We start from the raw sequence: 18548 nt of genomic DNA on the forward strand, positions 1-18548 counted from the left end.
AGTGATGCAGGTATCGGACGTCGCCACTTCGGTGAAACCCACGAGCACGGTGCTGAGAAACCTAGAAACATAATCGGGGACAACCCACTATCATAGGTTTCTGCCGTGCCCAAGGGACGCAATTCTGCACAGCGACTCGCGGCGCCTAAGACGACTGGGCCACCCATGTCCCCCTTTACACACGGAAATACCGACTGTAAATGTTCGGTCTCAGAAGGGGGTGCTTATAAAGACTGTACTTACAAACTGGAGCAGGGCGCTTAATATGTTCGAGATTCAACTAAAAAATGTGCTTAGCATATTCTACACTGTAAAAACAATAACACGGCATTATTTTCATAATATATATTATAACAGTAAAATTCTCATACATTCCTTGTTTAAACAACAAAGCCATTGTCAAGGCAGTCAGCTGACAGTGGGTTCTCAGGTTAACATAAAGAACTAAAAAGGTACTCCGGCCTCTCGTTAAATTCACCTGTCACCAAAATCACAATCCAGCATACCAACTCCAACAGGTTTTATCTCGTAAATTCAAGCACAGACCGACTCCAACAGGACACAAGCATCAACCGGGAAAATCCAGTTTAAACCAGCTCAAATAGGCCATCACATGATTCAATCCAGTTTATACCCAATCTCATTTAAATCAGATCTATTACTCCGATACGATACCTCTCTGTGACCGCCGTCATAAAGCTGGAATATTGCTAAATGCGGCGTTAAACAACCTCTTTGTGTGAACTTTCTAATCAGCGACGAGGCTTTTAAATTATCGGTACGAGTGCACGAAGCAATGAGACAAGCATATCTGATTTCTGTATCAAGAAATTGAGCTAGAACGACCTTTCCCGAATGCATATAATGAAGTCCACGCTAGGTTTATATACGACGTTGTTTCTCAGCTCCGTGGCAAAAGCCCCAAACGGAGTACCTTCGGCATACTTGTGTCTTGTATGGGTTTTCTGTTATTAAAATCTATATGACCGAAATGGGGTGGTAGAGAAATGAAGCCAAATCGTTTAAGAAACCCTCAAGAACCCACACATCCCCATGTAGTTGGGCAGTCCAAGTTCGCTCAGGGTTCATACGACTTCGATAGAGGTGTCGTCCGATCATGAGGCAGAGAAGTATCGTTTTGGAGTAAAAGAACTGACTTCAATTAGATTGGCGTACATCAGCGCAAACAAGACACAAATCAGAAGGTCTTGACTGAATAAGATCTCTTACTTGTTGCCTTAGAACGTGTACCTCATCACTGAGGGTAAATTCAATTTTTGCCAGAGAAAAACTGGATGACAGTTCTAGCCTGAAGGTTGGAGTCCATTTATTTCAGCTCGGAACAAGCTTAATATTTAACCTTCATACTGCATTTTACAAACTTCATGAATTCAAAACATGTCGGAATGGAAGTAAAATCATTGTGTGAACGTTTCGTACATGAAACCGTTTCAAAAAGTAATAATCTTGAAACAAATCTGAATAAGCTGATCACAATGTCGCACTTACGACATGGATCGTAGTTCATTCAGGATATTGAAAGGTTTCTCACTAAATGAAAAAAATGAAAATCAGGTCTTATTCCAAACTGACGGATTTGTTTTTGTTGCCTTACGTGATTGCATACTGGCAATCAGTCAACAAACCAGACATAACTAATTATTATTTGTCCCAATAATTTGCGTTTTTGTAACCAGCTACAAGCGGTGTAAAACATACCCATCACATTAAATCGGTTTCTTTTCGTATGTTTTGGGGGAAATCAATTCAAGGGCAGGTATTTCTTCCCTCTTGATTACCCTCGTATAACATATTTAAAGAGACTCCACAATAAAACTAATTACATGCATGGAAAACAGTGGCAGTATGTTAACATAATGATCCGATGTAAGGAAGGGAAATACCATGATGTCCACTTCCAATGTAAGTGAAGAGAAGCGACAGTTTCACATTGACCTTAGGAGCATAATAATGCCAAGCTACCAAATCGCAGCTCTGTACTACTCCACTCTTAATCTTCCAACATCCACTGCTCGCTAATACATAGCTACGATTCACGCCTTCATAACGTTGACATCGGCCTTCACATGTTCCGTTAGAGTGCAACTTACATAATATCGTAAATACAGTTCATACCCCCTTGTTCCCAAACATTTACCGTAACCATAATTTCCATGACATTAGATAACTTGCACTTTGACAGAGTTTATGAAGACCTTTGCAAAATCAGCATCGGACCTTACTATAGCATTACGGAGGCGTGAATCGTAATTATGTATCAACGACCAGTGGAAGTCAGATAGCAAAACCAGAACAGTACATAGCTATGAATTGGCAGCTAGCATAATGCAAAGATGGCGTATGTATTGTCTATGTTTCAACCACTGCTGTCCCTCAAGTCATGGTGACCTAGTCTGATGTCTGTCAAGTCATTGGTGACCTAGTCTGATGTCTGTCAAGTCATGGGCGATCTAGTCTGATGTCTGTCAAGTCATGAGTGACCTAGTCTGATGTCCCTCAATTCTTGGGTGACCTTGTCTGATGTCCGTCAAGTCATGGGTTACCAAGTCTGATGTCCGTCAAGTTATGAGTGACCTAGTCTGATGTCCCTCAAGTCTTGGGTGACCCTGTCTGATGTCCCTCAAGTCTTGGGCGATCCAGTCTGATGTCCGTCAAGTCACAGGTAGCCGAGTCTGATGTCCATCAAGTCATGGGCGATCTAGTCTGATGTCCGTCAAGTCACGGGTTACAGAATCTGATGTCCCTCAAGTGACGGATTACCGAGTCTGATGTCCGTCAAGTCATTGGTGACCTAGTCTGATGTCCGTCAAATCACTGGTTACCGAGTCTGATGTCCGTCGAGTCACGGGTTACCAAGTCTGATGTCTGTCAAGTTATAGGTGACCTAGTCTGCTGTCCCTCAGGTCTTCAGTGACCAAGTCAGAGGTCCGTCAAGTCTTGGGTGACCGAGTCTGCTGTCCCTCAGGTCTTGGTTTACCGAGTCTGATGTCCGTCAAGTCATGGGTGACCAAGTCTGATGTCCGTCAAGTCTTGGGCGATCTAGTCTGATGTCCGTCAAGCCTTGGGTTACCGAGTCTGAAGTCCGTCAAGTCATGAGTGACCAAGTCTGATGTCCATCAAGTCATGGGTTACCGAGTCTGATGTCGGTAAAGTCACAGGTTACTGAGTCTGATGTCCGTCAAGTCATGGGTCACCGAGTCTGATGTCCATCAAGTCATGGGTGACTGACTGATGTCTGTCAAGTCATGGGTGACCTAGTCTGATGTCCGTCAAGTCTAGGGTGACCAGGTCTGATGACCCCAAGTTATGGGGGACTGAACTGTTCCATCATCTGTCATTTATGAAGGCTAGATAATAAGCAATTGTAATTTTGAAAGTTTGCCCCCTTCCTTTTCATTGAGAATTATAATACCCTTTCATATTTCTAAATACTCAAATTTATTTCGTTAATTGTTCTGAGCATTATGTGTCATCACATACAAAGTTATATAGTTATATCTACCTTTAAACAGAATATGCCACAGATCTGAGAATCTGACATGAACCAGAGTCCTACCATGTAGCTGATTTCACGAGTATATCAAAAGGTTTATGAAAATTATTAGAAGCTCTCTCCAACTTCCCATCACCATCCAGGGAAAATCCAATGAAGTACAGAGATGTCTTGGTAAGATAACACTTTTATCATCATAGAAAAATAGGTCATTCATGTAACTGATCAGTAAGAAAGCACATCACCAAGAAACTTACAGAGAAGAAAATGGGACAAAGGATATGTCTTGCTCTTAAAAATGAATGTTACCACAAATGACTTTTTGGTATTCGCAAAGGAGGTAGGATAAGGGCCTGTTTGATACACAAGAAATGTCAAACTAAAAGTTGTTTAATACTTTCAAGTATTGGCATGAAAATATCAGACAATTCAACCAACTGACCACTAGCCTTTCTTCTTTAAAGCACTTGCAAATTTTGGACTTCTGACATGGTCCAATACACAAGTATAGCCAAAATGAGTGAAAAAGGCACTTCAAATGTATGAACAAGTCCTTGACTCAAAATCTTTTACCATATGTTTGTAATGTTTTCATGTGCTTCTATGAAAATCAGCTAGGGTCAAAGACTTGCTCATTTTCAAACATTAGAAAAACACTTCATTAAAACCTCTGAAATGAAATGCATTTAGTGTTAAAAGTTATAAGTCTCTAACATGCAATTATTGAAATGCAAAGTTCTCATTCATTGAAAACTTTCTGAAAACATCAATCACATTTTACAAACGGTTGTTCAATTCTTAAATTATGCAGACACTGTGGGTCAAAGAGGGCCTCATCCTGCCTTGTCCTTTGACACATGATAAAGCGCTACACATGCCATTTATTACACTCCTTTTAACACCAATGGGCATCGTTGAACGCACATTTGTACCATAATGACAAAAGACCTGTGAAGATCCGGGGTGGAATAGGTCTTCAGCAACCCATGCTTGCTGTAAAAGGCGACTATGCTTGTGGGGTCGGGTGGTCAGGTTTGCTGACTAGGTTAATGCATGTCATCGATCCCAATTGCGTGGATCGATGCTCATGCTATCAATCACTGGATTGTCTGGTCCAGACACGATTATTTACAGACCGCCGTCACATAGCTGTTATATTGCTGAGTGCGGCATTAAACAAAAAACCAACCAACCATAATGAAAAAGAATGGAATCGATTTCAACTCACAGAAACACCAGAACAGAAAAAAGCTTGACAGATCCAGCACATCTATGTACACTGTGAGTGAGGGAATACAGTTTTTATACCACTTCTACCAATAATCAAGCCATATCAGTTTGCAAGGGACATCGGATGGACTGCATACATTGTATCCAGCTGGGGAACCAAACCTGGGTTTTAAGTGTGATGAGCCAGCACCTTATCCACTTGGCTACCCGACATTCCTTCATGTGCAAGGCTGCATTAATACTTGTGTAAGAAATGGCATGTGTATCTACTGGGAAACAACCCATTCAGAGCATGAACTAGTCTGTCATACAGCCCCTGAAATAAAAATATCCAAAAGATTCCCCTGCAAGTCTATTATGGTTTGGCAAGTCTAGATTATTTTCAGTTAACAAAATTCTCAGTGCTCTTTTCAGTTATATATTAAAACACAATGAAACACAATTTATGTTTAATGTTTCCATTTCAAAGACTTAATATTGGTCGAAGCATTAGGAAACATATTTATCGTTTACTTGACACTACTGGAATCCTCTCATCGATAACCTCCACCAACAGATTCTTCTGCCAAGGTGATACTGGGTATATCCAATACTGTCCATTAATCCAAAGATTTGGATAATTTTTTCTATTTAATAATAATAATCAATTTTCATTTTCTAAGACAAAATAAATGATCCATTTGTATATTAAAAGCTTGCAAGACAGAAAATTTGACCAAGCATACTTTGAAAAGTTTGAGCACTTTGTAGACATTTACCCAGGCATTAATATTATGAGAAGTTTCGGTCTAAATTTCTTCCTCCTAGATTCAAAGTAGGATGAAGAGCAAGTGCATGTTCAGCGTAATATTACACATGTCAAAATTAGGGGAAATGATTATGAAATATTTTGCAGTGAGATGCTGCCTTTCATTGCTGATTCCTTGAGCAACAACAACGAGGATGCTGATTGGCTGTTTCTTTACTTGCTCTCTGCATGCCCATTGGTTGTTCCCAAAATCACTGAGAGAGAGGATCTGAAAATATATATCATATCTTCTAGAATATAATAGTAACTGTGTCATGAATTCATTACCTGTACAATAGCAAGCAGAACCTGCAGCTAATCAAGTTCTTGCATTACTGTGCACCTCAGATGATTATGGGATAAATAAATAAATAAATAAATAAATAAATAAATAAATAAATAAATAAATAAATAAATAAATAAATAAATAAATAAATAATAAATAAACATTACCATACAACATGATACAAAGAGTTAAAGTCATTCAGGGAAAAGTATATACCAAAGTATATATCTCTAGTAAACTATCCTTAGTAGCTCTGTCCTTAGCATCTGTTACCCCAACCATATATTAATATGACCAATGAGATTATGTTTCGAAGATCACCTCATCTGTGTTTTGATTGGTTGATACTTGTTAAATGACCAATGAGAATGTGTAATGCGTTTATAATTAGGAGATAAATATTATTTATGGTTTAATTTGCATGTCTACTGTAGTGTTCCATATGTGGAGAGCTCCTGATATCCTCCATTATTCAGTGTCTACCTAGTAATAAAAATCAGCGTCCAATCATATTACACTTGTGGGTCACATGAGAGACATGGAGATTGTGATGTCACTTCAGAAACAAAGTTATGCCAACATATGGGTCTAGGGTATCCATCACAATAAACACACTGGATAATAGTCAATATTACGGTCAGCGAGTTAACCTGCAATTCTAACTATTGCTAATCACAGGACACAGGACACGGGACACGGGACACGCAACCTACACTTTACTCCCATTCTCTGTCAGTAACCAGCTGGTACTCATGGAATGAAGAGTTTGTTTGTTTGTTTGTTTGTTGTTTAAAGCTCTGCACGCTAACGTCGAACCCATTCGACAGAGGTGTCCATCCCCGTGCATCTGATGTCGAACCCATTCGACAGGCGAATAGCATAACAACACCCCAAAATAAAACTCGCCATATCTATTTACCAAGAAGGCTTTGCGTAACATTTAAATTACGTATGACATGCATAAATGCTCAGCTTGCTCAATATCAAAACGTTCAGTCATTTATTTACCTCAAAAAGAAAATATCGCGAGTTAAAAAAGTTTCGGCCAAACTTCTCGGCACACATCTACCAGGAACGGCCATTGTTGACTTTTGGCACTTCACGTTGAGCGGCATGCAGTCCGATATTTTCTATATAATTTCATCATTTTTCCTATTTGATCATAATTTTTTGTTTGCTGACGAAAGGAAAACACTCATGTTCCTTTATTTCTAAAAATTAGCAACTTTCGGTGTAATTAATTGTAAACAAAAACAATCTGAATCGTAACATCATCGATTGGATGGAACTTGTACGATCATGGCAACGGTAGTAAACAAACAACTCCACATGCATAGTTATCCCGTTAGACTATTACAATCATTTTGTTACATCTAACTTAATTTTCTAGAATTATTGACACGCATGTATAAATCTTTGTAAAAAGAATTTCATTTTTAAAGAGTTTGCAAATGATTTCGTTTGATAAATTTTCCGACACATTGCCAAGCCGACAAACGTCAGTGATACGTTTGGGCGTGGCCTAACTCGCGATTTGTTGAGTCGAACAAAGTCAACAAACACTGCGAAAAATGACAAATATTGGATGATACGCAAAATCTGAACTGATATACATTCTAGGTAAACCATTCAATAGCAAAATAATGCATTTTACGAGAAATAATCAAAATACTTGCAATTTTAGCTATCATTTCTGAAACCGGAAGCACGTACCGCATGTGACACATGGAAGCAAAATATGCAAAAGTTGGTAAGCTATCATAAAGAAATTCCGAAATAGATTCCAATTCAAAAGAAAATACATAATTTACTATTTTTCGTCAACTATTTACTATTTATTGATCTGGAGAGCAGTCTTCACTCTTATTTGTTTCATATTTCTTCGTGATTGTCGCCATAAAATGTGTAAGTCTAAATCCGAAACTGTAATGGCTTTCACGCTCGATGATTTTAATTTTAAAATATTTTCTATAAACGAGCGCAACGGAGAGCGATCCAACGTATTGATATGCCATAATAATAACATAATATTGTTATTGGTCTAACATTACAAAAAGAACAATTTAAATATTAAAGATGTTGTTGAAAACTTTCTGAGAACCTCCCGTCCTCTGAACCGATAACATTTTGGTACACAACGAGGTAGTGTAAATATATATAGATTCTAGGCTCCTATTTATATATATGTGTGATTTTGTACCCAAAACAAATTAAATTGTACCCAAAATACTTTGTGAATTTGTACCTAAGAAAATAAGACAATAGATCTATAATTATATTTATGTTTTAATGTAGATGAACAGAACACATAATAAAATATTTCATCAAGTGCCAAATATGATTATGACTGATCCTTGAAATTGATTGTTTAGTTTTGAGAGAAAACTGACGTCTTGTCACTGAAGGAGAGGCCAGTTAAGTTGGTTAAACCTAAGTTAGAATGAATTGTTTTGATAGGAAAGTGATACTATGTTAAGTTTAAGACACCAAATTAATGTATATCTTTGAAATAATTCTAGGTAGATCTACAAAATCACATACCCATTTGGGTAACAAATTACTAGAAATTTTGGGTACAAAAGTCACCACTGTACATTTCAACTGATTTTCGTGAATCAATGGGATTAAAAAAATTCGTCTGAATGATTCCTTTTCTCATTTTTTAAGACAAGAATTTGTTTTACATAACAAAACAGGCAGATCTACACGGATCACGTTTAGTCCTAAAAATGTGAAAAATATGGACACCTCAGAAATGAGGGCTTACAAGGTTATAATTCTACCTAACTAGTCACATGGTTTCACTTAGATCTAGGTCTATCTAAGAAAAGTCCTTATGAAAATCTGAATTTATTTTTTTTATGACACTTACATTTCTGGCACTTAGACAAAGAGTATTCAAGGAAAGACAGATATGTTTTTGAATGAAAATATGACTTTCCTTTATAATTCTTTTTTCATGATGACAGGGGAACTTTTATACACACCAGCTGAGGAAGTTGTGATACTGTGATTGCATACAAAGAAAAAACAGTTTGGAAGCAGTACCTGTATGTATAAAATAGACCACATAAGGTGAACAAAAGTAATGGATTGGCTGACTGGAAAAAATACATCTGGCAAGGGTAAACATGTACACAGGCATGTTTCTTTTCATTCCAACCAGAAGACTGAGATATAGTCCAGTAATTAAAAGGTCCAGGTTCAACAAAATTGACGGAAAAGGTTTATTGCTGGATTTTGGTGCCTTGACACATATACATTAAAATAAAAAATAGTTTACCAAAATCGGACATGGGGAACCATCCGAAAATAGGTCAAATCCAAGATGGCCGCCAACAAAAGTAATAATAGTCATAAACGTGGAACCAATAACAATAAAAACATTTATGATGAGTCTATCTATATTAGCTTGCCAGGATAAATGCAAAGAAATGTATATTTAACAATTTTGAAAGGAAAGTTCACATAGAAATTTAAAATAATGCTTCAAAATGACGAAAAAGTACATATATTTGTTAATATCAGTACCGATTTATTATAATGTTGACTTTTTACATATAAAATCATACAGTTTATTGTCTTCACATAAATAATCAAGTTAGAAACAAATATAATTGAAAAAACCCAAAGTATTCCCTTCTTCAAAATGGCAGCCATGCATACAATGTTTTAAAGATAGACCTCAAGAACATAAAGGTATGTATAAGCTATTTTTCTTTTATAGCTAAAATGAAAACTTGTATAAGATATAGTTGATTGGCTCTAGAGAGGAATAACTGATGAAAATATGAACAAATATAAATATAAAATTCGAAACAGAGCCCTAAAATTAACATCAACATTTGTTTCAAGGAAAATCAAGGGAGATAATCCAAACTCCAGGAAGCAGTTATTTTTCTCAAATGGTATTAGCTTCTCAGAAACTTTATTAAAAGTTAATTCAGAAGATATAATCAAGACATTTAGCACAAAAATCATTTGCTATAATCGGAAAAGCAACATTTGTATCTGGACACATGTCAACCATATTTCTATCAACTGTTACTATTCGCAGGGGACTATTCTCAACTGAAGGTGTCCTATGTAGATCACAGATGGCGACTTGTTTGCTATGTATGGAACCAGTTAACCTGGACAAACCCCAGGATTATGTGAAGTTGACAGCAAAATGCTGCTGTAGCATTAATTATGCAAACAGACTGCACAAATGAGATGCACCAGACATCATATACAACTGTAGCCTGTTGGTACACAGACAGTGTCGAAGTATGCATATAAATCCAAAGGCAATCAAAGTAGCTGAAAACTTTTCGATCATATGTTTAAGCCTTAAATTTTAAAACTCACTGTTTTCTATGTGGTACTTGTATTGACCAGGATGTTGCATACAAACATCCATATAGAAGTGTACTTCAGCCGTGCAATGGCTCTTGAGTTACTCAACATATGTCTGCAACATACTGTGTCAACAGGCAAGATGATTGGGCCAAGATGGTACAGTCAAGTATCGTGCCCATATACGATCTACCAGCTGAAGAAGCTATCCATCACCATGCTTGTGATCAGAATTTTCGGAGAGGGACAAGTATACCTGAAGCTTATATTGAACATGAAGAGGCTCCACCGAAGAAACGGAGACTTGGTCGACTGAAGTGTATGTCCTAGATGACAGCATTTGAGATTGCCATTTATTACTTGGAAGAGAATGATGATGAAACGATTCCTTTGGACAATTTGCATCACATTATGAAGTCAATGAGTGCACTGAGTGATGATCAACTACACACTACATCACAACTGAAAAGGGAGTTCATGAATCACTATGGGAACAAGGTATTCATAACTTCAATCAGGCAACAACCTAACATTGCATCTCTTTACGGCATATGAGAATGTTGCAAAGGTGGACAAATCCGACATGGACAGTTTGATTAAAGTTGGGTGAGAATACATTCATACGCAGGTAGAGACCATGTCGAAACATGTTGATGTGTATCTCGACAATGAGCAGATGGCATTGATTGACACCAATCTTGATTACCTCCCACATGCATTACGCATCCTCCTTCAAGCATCATCAAGAGCTGAAACAGTAAACCCCATACTGCGTCATTGGGTCAGGCAATAATGCATTCGACATGTCCCCATCATTTCTGCCTCCTCGACAAGTTTGACAAAGTATCACACTATAACACAAATATGGTCATTGTAATTTAGTGGATATGATAAGCCAACTCGGTTTCAGCTCCTCGTAAATTTAGAAAATTCTCGGTGACTACTCATGGTGTTCACCTAATCAGAGACATTGCAGATACATTCGTGCAATACCAGGCACTGATGGGACTGGCTCAATCCATGCCATGGGCGAGATGGTGAAACGGAGGGTACCAAGACTTAAGGTGGACTTGGATGATGTTAAAAAAATCAACAGTGTCAAACTATTCTCACAAAGAAATCCAAAGGCAGTGCAGGCGAACATTATCTATCCACCAATTGGTGACTTCTGTCTTGATGAAAAGAATAGCAAACTAGATATTTTGTGGACTGCGCCACTTGTGTGTGTGTTGACCACTGTGTTCCGGTTGCATGCAGTTGCTCCATTCTCATTCTGACATTCCATACCCCAGGAAGAGCTCTGAGATATTCTTGTTGATTATCAGCATGACACCAAGTGACAAATCCTGTGTCAGATCAATGCTGGAGTATATTTCCAAACATGCCAGACGACATGGAATCACACCGGTTATTACAATCGACCAGCAAATTTGGTGAATTGCATACATGATCATCGAATCACGGCCAGCTGAGAGCCCCTTGCATCAAATAGCCCTGGTCTTGGGGGGGGGGGGGATTCCATCCTTAGATGAGTTTTGTGGGTACAGTTGGGAATCTGATGGCTGGATCTGGGTTAAAGGAGATCGTCACTCAAGTATATTCAGAGGGTAGTGCAGATCAGATGTTGTCCGGCAAATCAGTGTCACAAGCTGTGCAGGCTCATTTCTTGAGGAACCACTTCTGCAATGCTCTTATCGTGTTTGATGGTTATTGTGGTGTTTTTCGACCATGGATGAGACCCATCAGAGAAGAACTGGAAGTGAGATTGGAGTGGATGTGGATTTCACACCGGACATGATTCTGAAAATGAAGAAAAAGCCCTTTTGGCAAATGAAAGAAACAAACAGAAATTCATCACTCTGTTGGGGTCAAAAATCGAAAAAGGTGGGTTTTCAGATTAAACACTCATCCGGAGATGCTGACTATGACATTGCAATGTCTGCCTGTACATTGGCTCAAAAACTAGTGGTAGGGAATGACACCGACCTTCTCATCCTGTTGCAATATCACTTCAGACTCGATACCATGAGGCCATCTTTCTTCAGACAAGTACAAAGATCATTGAAATCTTCATCCTACAGATGATCCTTGATCCTAATCTCAGCCATTCTTTGCTCTTTGTATATGCATTGTCAGGGACCGACACAGCATCGAGGCCATATGGCATACGGATGGTCTCAGGAATATTCAAAGGTTTTCATGGTGACAGGTGGAAACCATGCAGAAATCGAGCAGGCTGGTAATCAGGCACTTGCAATCCTCTACAGCTGTATGCCTGGCTTGGATTTGAATTCTGAACGTGTGACAAAATTCACTGAGAAGGTATGTATCAAGCTCGAATTACCTACCCCTTCGACACCTTCCACCGACATCAGATGCTGCCAGATTGCCCAGCCAACGAGTCTGACTCCAAGTGCAGACCTGGCTAGGCAACAATATGGATGCGACAATATTAAAGCATCCATTGCTAATCTATGTCAACAGGCTACAGAATCCATGTATTTCGTACTACGTAAAAGCCGAAACCTTAATTTATCAATTCAATGCCAATTATATCTTTTTGACACAATGGTAAAACCAATCTTATTATATGGTTGTGAATTATGGGGTTCTGTTAATCTAAAACAAATTGAAAATGTACATATTTGTATTATGAGAAAATTATTACCTGTTAAAAAGAGTACCCCTTTATGCATGCTTTACGGTGAACTAGGTAGAGTTCCGTTATCTGTTGATGTTAAAACCCGTATGTTAACCTTTTGGTCGAAATTACTTACAGATAAATCCAGCAAAATATCTTCAATCATTTACTCTATTGTATATAACATCCATAATACAGGTGTTTACAACTATGACTGGATTTCATGTATTCAAAATGTTCTAAACAATATTGGTTTAAGTTATGTATGGTTGTCACAGTCTCCTGTTTCATCTTCCTGGCTCAAAGCAACAGCTCACTCTATTTTAACTGATCATGCTAAACAAACCTGGAGCTCTGAGGTGGAAAATTAAAAAAAAGGTGTAGTCTATTCTCTCTTGAAACCACAATTTGAATTAGAAAATTATCTGACGTCCCTACCCCTAAATAAAGCTATCCCTCTACTTTTATTTCGTACTTCATGCCACCACTTACCAATTGAAAAAGGAAGATGGAATGGGATACCTATTTGTGAAAGAAAATGTAAACCGTGTTTTATTGATGATATTGGAGATGAATTTCACTATATTTTTAAATGTCCATATTTTACGAAAGAAAGAATTTTGTATATCCCACCTACATATTCTAAAAGACCTAATATGATTAAATTTCAAAGACTTTTCACTTGTAAAGAGATATCTGTATTAAAAAACCTTAGTAAATTCTGTAAATATGTAATGCAAATTGTAAAATCTTCCGGCTAACCACATATCCGCTATTATAATGTGTATTTTGCTGTCATTTTGTATCTCATATGCCGAGGATCTCGGCCTGAGCGTAATAAAGTTCTGTTCTGTTCTGACAGAATGGGGCTGGACGCTTCACAAGAGCAACAAGGGCACTATATTGAAACCAATCACAAGGCACCAAGCTGTCACTCCTAAATTTCTGTTGAAAATAATCAGATACAATTGCACTGGAAAGTGTGATGAAAACACATGCTCATGCAGAATATTTTTGTCTACAATGTACCTCAGCATGTGGACAATGCAAAGAGATGACATGTTCAAATGGACCAAGTCATGACTTTTCTGACATAACTGAATAATCGTCTCTTCATGTACAGTATATGAGTGTGATTATAAAGACTTTCTTGAACTTTAGACATTTAAATTGATAGTAAGTTTGACTTGTAAACTGTAGTATTGCAGGGTTATATCCTCTTTATAAGCCCGTGTTAAGTATTTTGTAGTCTGATATGGAACAATTGCATTTTTTTCACATTTCGGGCAGCCGTAATTTATTTCTGTGTAAGATTTCACTTCAAAATTGTTATATATATATTCCCCTGTCTGGATCCTATGAAGTTGATTTTAAATAGAGTCATCAGCCATGTTAAGATTTTGATTGATTCTTTTTTTTTTTAAATTTTTCGATTTTCGTTTGTACTAATGGTGGCCATCTTGGATTTGACCTATTTTGGGTGTTTCCCCATGTCAAATTTTGGTAAACTATTTTTTTTTTTAAAGTAGACCTATCAAGGCAGTGAAATGTGTTAAAAAACCTTTTCCGTCAATTTTGTTGAACCTTCATGAAAAATAAACCTTTAATTACCGGACTAATAGCATTTTCTAAGAAACCTATGGCAAACTTACCAGCTTATGTGCCACCATGGTTCTTGTGATTAAACAAATAAAAATGTCATGTACTGTTACAAGTACTGTTACTGTAATTAAATTAAATTAATTCCTATTAAATTATATTTCAGAATTGTTTTATTTGGAAACAAACCACATAATGCACAAAATTAATGTCCATATGAGTTTAGTATGTATATGTTAAGGATCTGATTTAATCATTATTCATGGAATACTAAAATTAAAATGATGACATCAGAGAGTTACTTATTCACATAGTTGATTTTCAGAGTGCAAGATAATAATTGTTGAATAAATATGTTTAAACTAAAGATAATAATTGAAGTTTGATCAGTTACACTGTGTTGATGCAAAGACTAATATTTACTGTCCCCACACACCATCATTGTGGGGAAAATAACTATTAAATATAACTTAAAATTTTAAAACCTGTAAAAAGCTGTAAATAATTAAACAATTACAAATCTATCATCAAAGCGCAACCATGGTGGTCTTCATATTTTTGGAATAAATTTAGAAATCCTTCGTGAAACTGTTCTAAAATCATACTAGAATCTATGAATGTATTCCCGAAAGGAAACCTATCCTAAATGTAATGTGGAACTACCACCGAAAATATGTACGTAGAATTTTATTGCTTATATATACCCTATCATTTTCAGCAACGCGGGGATGTTATTTTGAAACACGTTTTGTCAACCCCATTTTCGCGCACCTGTTGTTGATGGTGATCTTGCTGATCGACGATATCCATAGACGTATTACGTGGGATACACTTGTTGTAGTGAAACTTATCAGCATGTACATCGCAGAAATATGAATCATGTCCCATTTATATTCACAACATTGAATGGTGATTCTTAAATATCAACAGAAGTTCAAATAAAAGATACCGAGAAACTTGCATGTGGCATGTTGATTTATCGTCTACCGTTTCCGGGTCACGGGAGCATGCAAGGTCAAACGGATTAACTAATACGCGAATTATATCGTCAAAGTCACATTTTTATTTCATGTTAGTGGTGATTACTGATACTGTGTATCGACTTATATTTTTGCTGTATGTGATAGGCGAACTATTTAAAAATTTACTGTAATTGTTTTGTTTCGAAAGCTTATCAGCAGACTACCCCTGTCTGTGACATCACATCCGGTGACCTTTGCACTAATTGAAATAGTGCTGTCAGAATTCACGATCTTTATTTTCATTTTTCTCTCGTCATATTTATTGGAATATGACGAATAAAACATTCTTCGATTGAGAAGATCGTCAACTTTCGCCAAGTTATATTTATAAAGGCAATGTAAACTTTGTTGATATTAAAATAGCAATAAGTTATGCGGAGGTCGGGCGAAGCGCGCCATGTTTGATTTTAGGACGTCTACTAGCATGACACGGGTTGTTTATTTCTGTATATCGTAAATATTCAACCAAAACGCTTGAAATTAGGATTAGTGAATATTTATAAGTCATTGATTGTTTCCTGCAAATTTTATAACATGACACGTCAGATTAACCCGAATATTCGTATTTCTGCAACCGACATGATGACCTCGAAAATTAAGTTATTTTTCTGTTTAACGTTTAGATAATAAATTCACTGAAATGGTTCATAATTTACCATCGCGCTGATATATGCCGATTATAAATCCCGAATTTTTACTCAATTAAAATTATGATATCGGAGATATGCATATTGAAATCAATTTGCAAAAATGTTACGATATTAGAGGGTTCCTAGCATGAAATGCAAACCACCTTCAATAACGCAATTCAGGTAAGTTCAAGAAAATTAACAAATTTTGTGTTCGCTTTGGTCTTAACCTTGGTATGATTGAAAACACCAGGATATTTTTATATAGAATTGTGTAGTTTTCTATCGGGAATAAATGTGCAAAATATTTCTTCAATTGGCCCTTGTTTAATGAGGCACCGACTGTTTGAAATCACCCACCCTCTTTAGAGCGCCTTATGCTAAAATTAATCCAGCAGGCAGGGGTAAGAAGTGTGAAAATAATTCAGCAGGCTAAAGGTTAATGCCGCACTCAGCAATATTACAGCTATATGATGGCAGTTTGTAAATAATCAAGTCTGGACCAGACAATCGAGTGATTGACCTCATGAGCATCGATCCACACAATTGGGATACGATGACATGCATCAACCAATCAGTGAGACTGACCACCCGATCCCGTTAGTCGCCTCTTACAACAAGCATGGTGGCCTTTTATGGCAAGCATGGGTTGCTGAAGACCTATTCTACCCCGGATCGTCATGGGTTGTAGAGTTTGTGTACTTATTGAGATGCAGGCATGATATACAGAACTGTGGCTACTTATGCATTGTGTCCAATAGAGCTTCCTTGTCACCTGATCACAAAAAGGAGAAGACAATGAGAATACAGAATGGTTTCCTGGCTGTACCTTGCATCTTTTATCTGGTTTCTGATTCTTTCCCGCATGGCTTCTGTATTGGCCTTCTTCTCCTTCTGCTCCAGGTCAGCGATAGTGGCCCTGTACCCCGTCACGTTGTGGATCACCTGCACATGTTTGTCTCCGGCGGAGAGCAAGAACTTGCTGCCCACATCAAACCCTATCTGGGATATTGCGTCTGAAAGAATAGAGTGAGTGAGTGAGTTGGGTTTAACGCTGCTTTTAATTGTATTCGAGTTATATCATGGCGTGTCAGCTTAATGTGGGAGGAAAGTCCGAAGTGATGCAGGTCTCAGACGTTTACCACTTCGGTGAAACCCACGAGCACGGGTATGGTGCTGACAAACCTAGAAACATAAGCGGGGCGAACCGGGATTCGAACCCACAATCATAGGTTTCTGGCATACCCAAGGGACGCAACTCTGCACAGCGAATCGCGGCGCCTTAGATGACTGGGCCACCCGTGCAACCCTGAAAGAATGGACACGGATAGGAGTGCAGGGATTTATCAAGAATTCTAAACAAAGTGCCCTTGGTGGACAAAATGGGAAAAAACATAGTTTTTGTACAAAATTGAAACTTTCTGAAAAGTCCTTATTTCCTTAAATTCAGGGGTATTTTAATATTTAATTCAAAGCGAAAGGGTAACACTGAACATTAAAGCCTCTTCATATTTATTTGCCCTGTTATCAGTGAAATGCAAGTCACTGCTGCAAAGCATTAACTATAAGAATATATGCAGATATTTTTTATATTATCATGAAACACTTCACAGGTTCTTTTGTTTCTGAGTATAGAATAAAACAATGGTCTTATAGTGAACACTTTAACCACTCATTGTGTCATTGTGTCATTCAAGCATAGTTTAAGTTACCAACCTGCATGGACATTTTCAAAATATTCTTCTTCTTTTCCTGAGACTGTGCTGCATATAGAGATTGACAGATCACCAGCAATGGCAACAGACCGACCATCAGGCGACAGTGTTATCAAATGGAGGCTGGGATGACTGAGCTTGCCAGTGTATAACAGCTTGGGATCCTGATCAAACTCGTACCGCACTAAAACAGATTTTTAAACACAATAAACATATTTTACAATCTCAGCACGAGTGAGTGAGTGAGTTGGGTTTAATGCCGCTTTTAACAGTATTCCAGTGATATCACGGCGTATCAGCTTAATGTGGGAGGAAAGCCTGAAGTGATGCAGGTCTCAGGCGTTTACCACATTTTATTAGCAAACATCGCTGGGGCACTTATTAGAGCAGGTGCTTATTACGTCAAATACGGTACATACAGGGGTAAGTGATACACATTGCCCACAACAGATCAGTATCTCCAATACACATGGAAGTGAATGATTAAGACTAGTATATGTGATATGTCATAGTCACCAATATCACAGCTTTATCCCTGGGTCCTGCAAAGGGTAATGGGACCTGGGATAGACAAACCAAAGGCTTTCCTTGTGTCTTGTTTAATGCTGCACTCAGCAATATTCCAGCTACATGATGGCAGCCTGTCAATAATCAAGTCGGGACAAGACAATCCAGTAATTGATATTATGAGCAGCGATCCACGTCTTCAGGGTACAGTAAGATGCCATCAATGAAGTCACCAATTCCGACAACCCAATCCATTTGGTCGCCTCTAAGGACCATCTTC

At 37.7% G+C, this 18548-nt stretch overlaps 1 protein-coding gene across 1 annotated transcript in view; it reads right to left on the reverse strand.

Annotated features, from left to right (window-relative positions):
* Positions 1–371: 371 nt before the first annotated feature.
* LOC139456292 (transducin beta-like protein 2) overlaps positions 372–18548 on the reverse strand; it is a 29981-nt gene continuing 11804 nt past the window's right edge. Inside the window, exons 10-12 of the mRNA XM_071237917.1 lie at positions 17763–17945; positions 16876–17062; positions 372–5760 (exon numbers count right to left, since the gene is read on the reverse strand). Of these exons, the coding sequence (XP_071094018.1) occupies positions 5706–5760; positions 16876–17062; positions 17763–17945 (425 nt within the window). The 3' untranslated portion in view covers positions 372–5705. The remainder of the gene's footprint in view (positions 5761–16875; positions 17063–17762; positions 17946–18548) is intronic.

Source organism: Haliotis cracherodii, unplaced genomic scaffold (genome assembly GCF_022045235.1).
Source record: "Haliotis cracherodii isolate W230 unplaced genomic scaffold, xgHalCrac1.p SCAF_11, whole genome shotgun sequence".
Lineage (NCBI taxonomy): Eukaryota > Metazoa > Mollusca > Gastropoda > Lepetellida > Haliotidae > Haliotis > Haliotis cracherodii.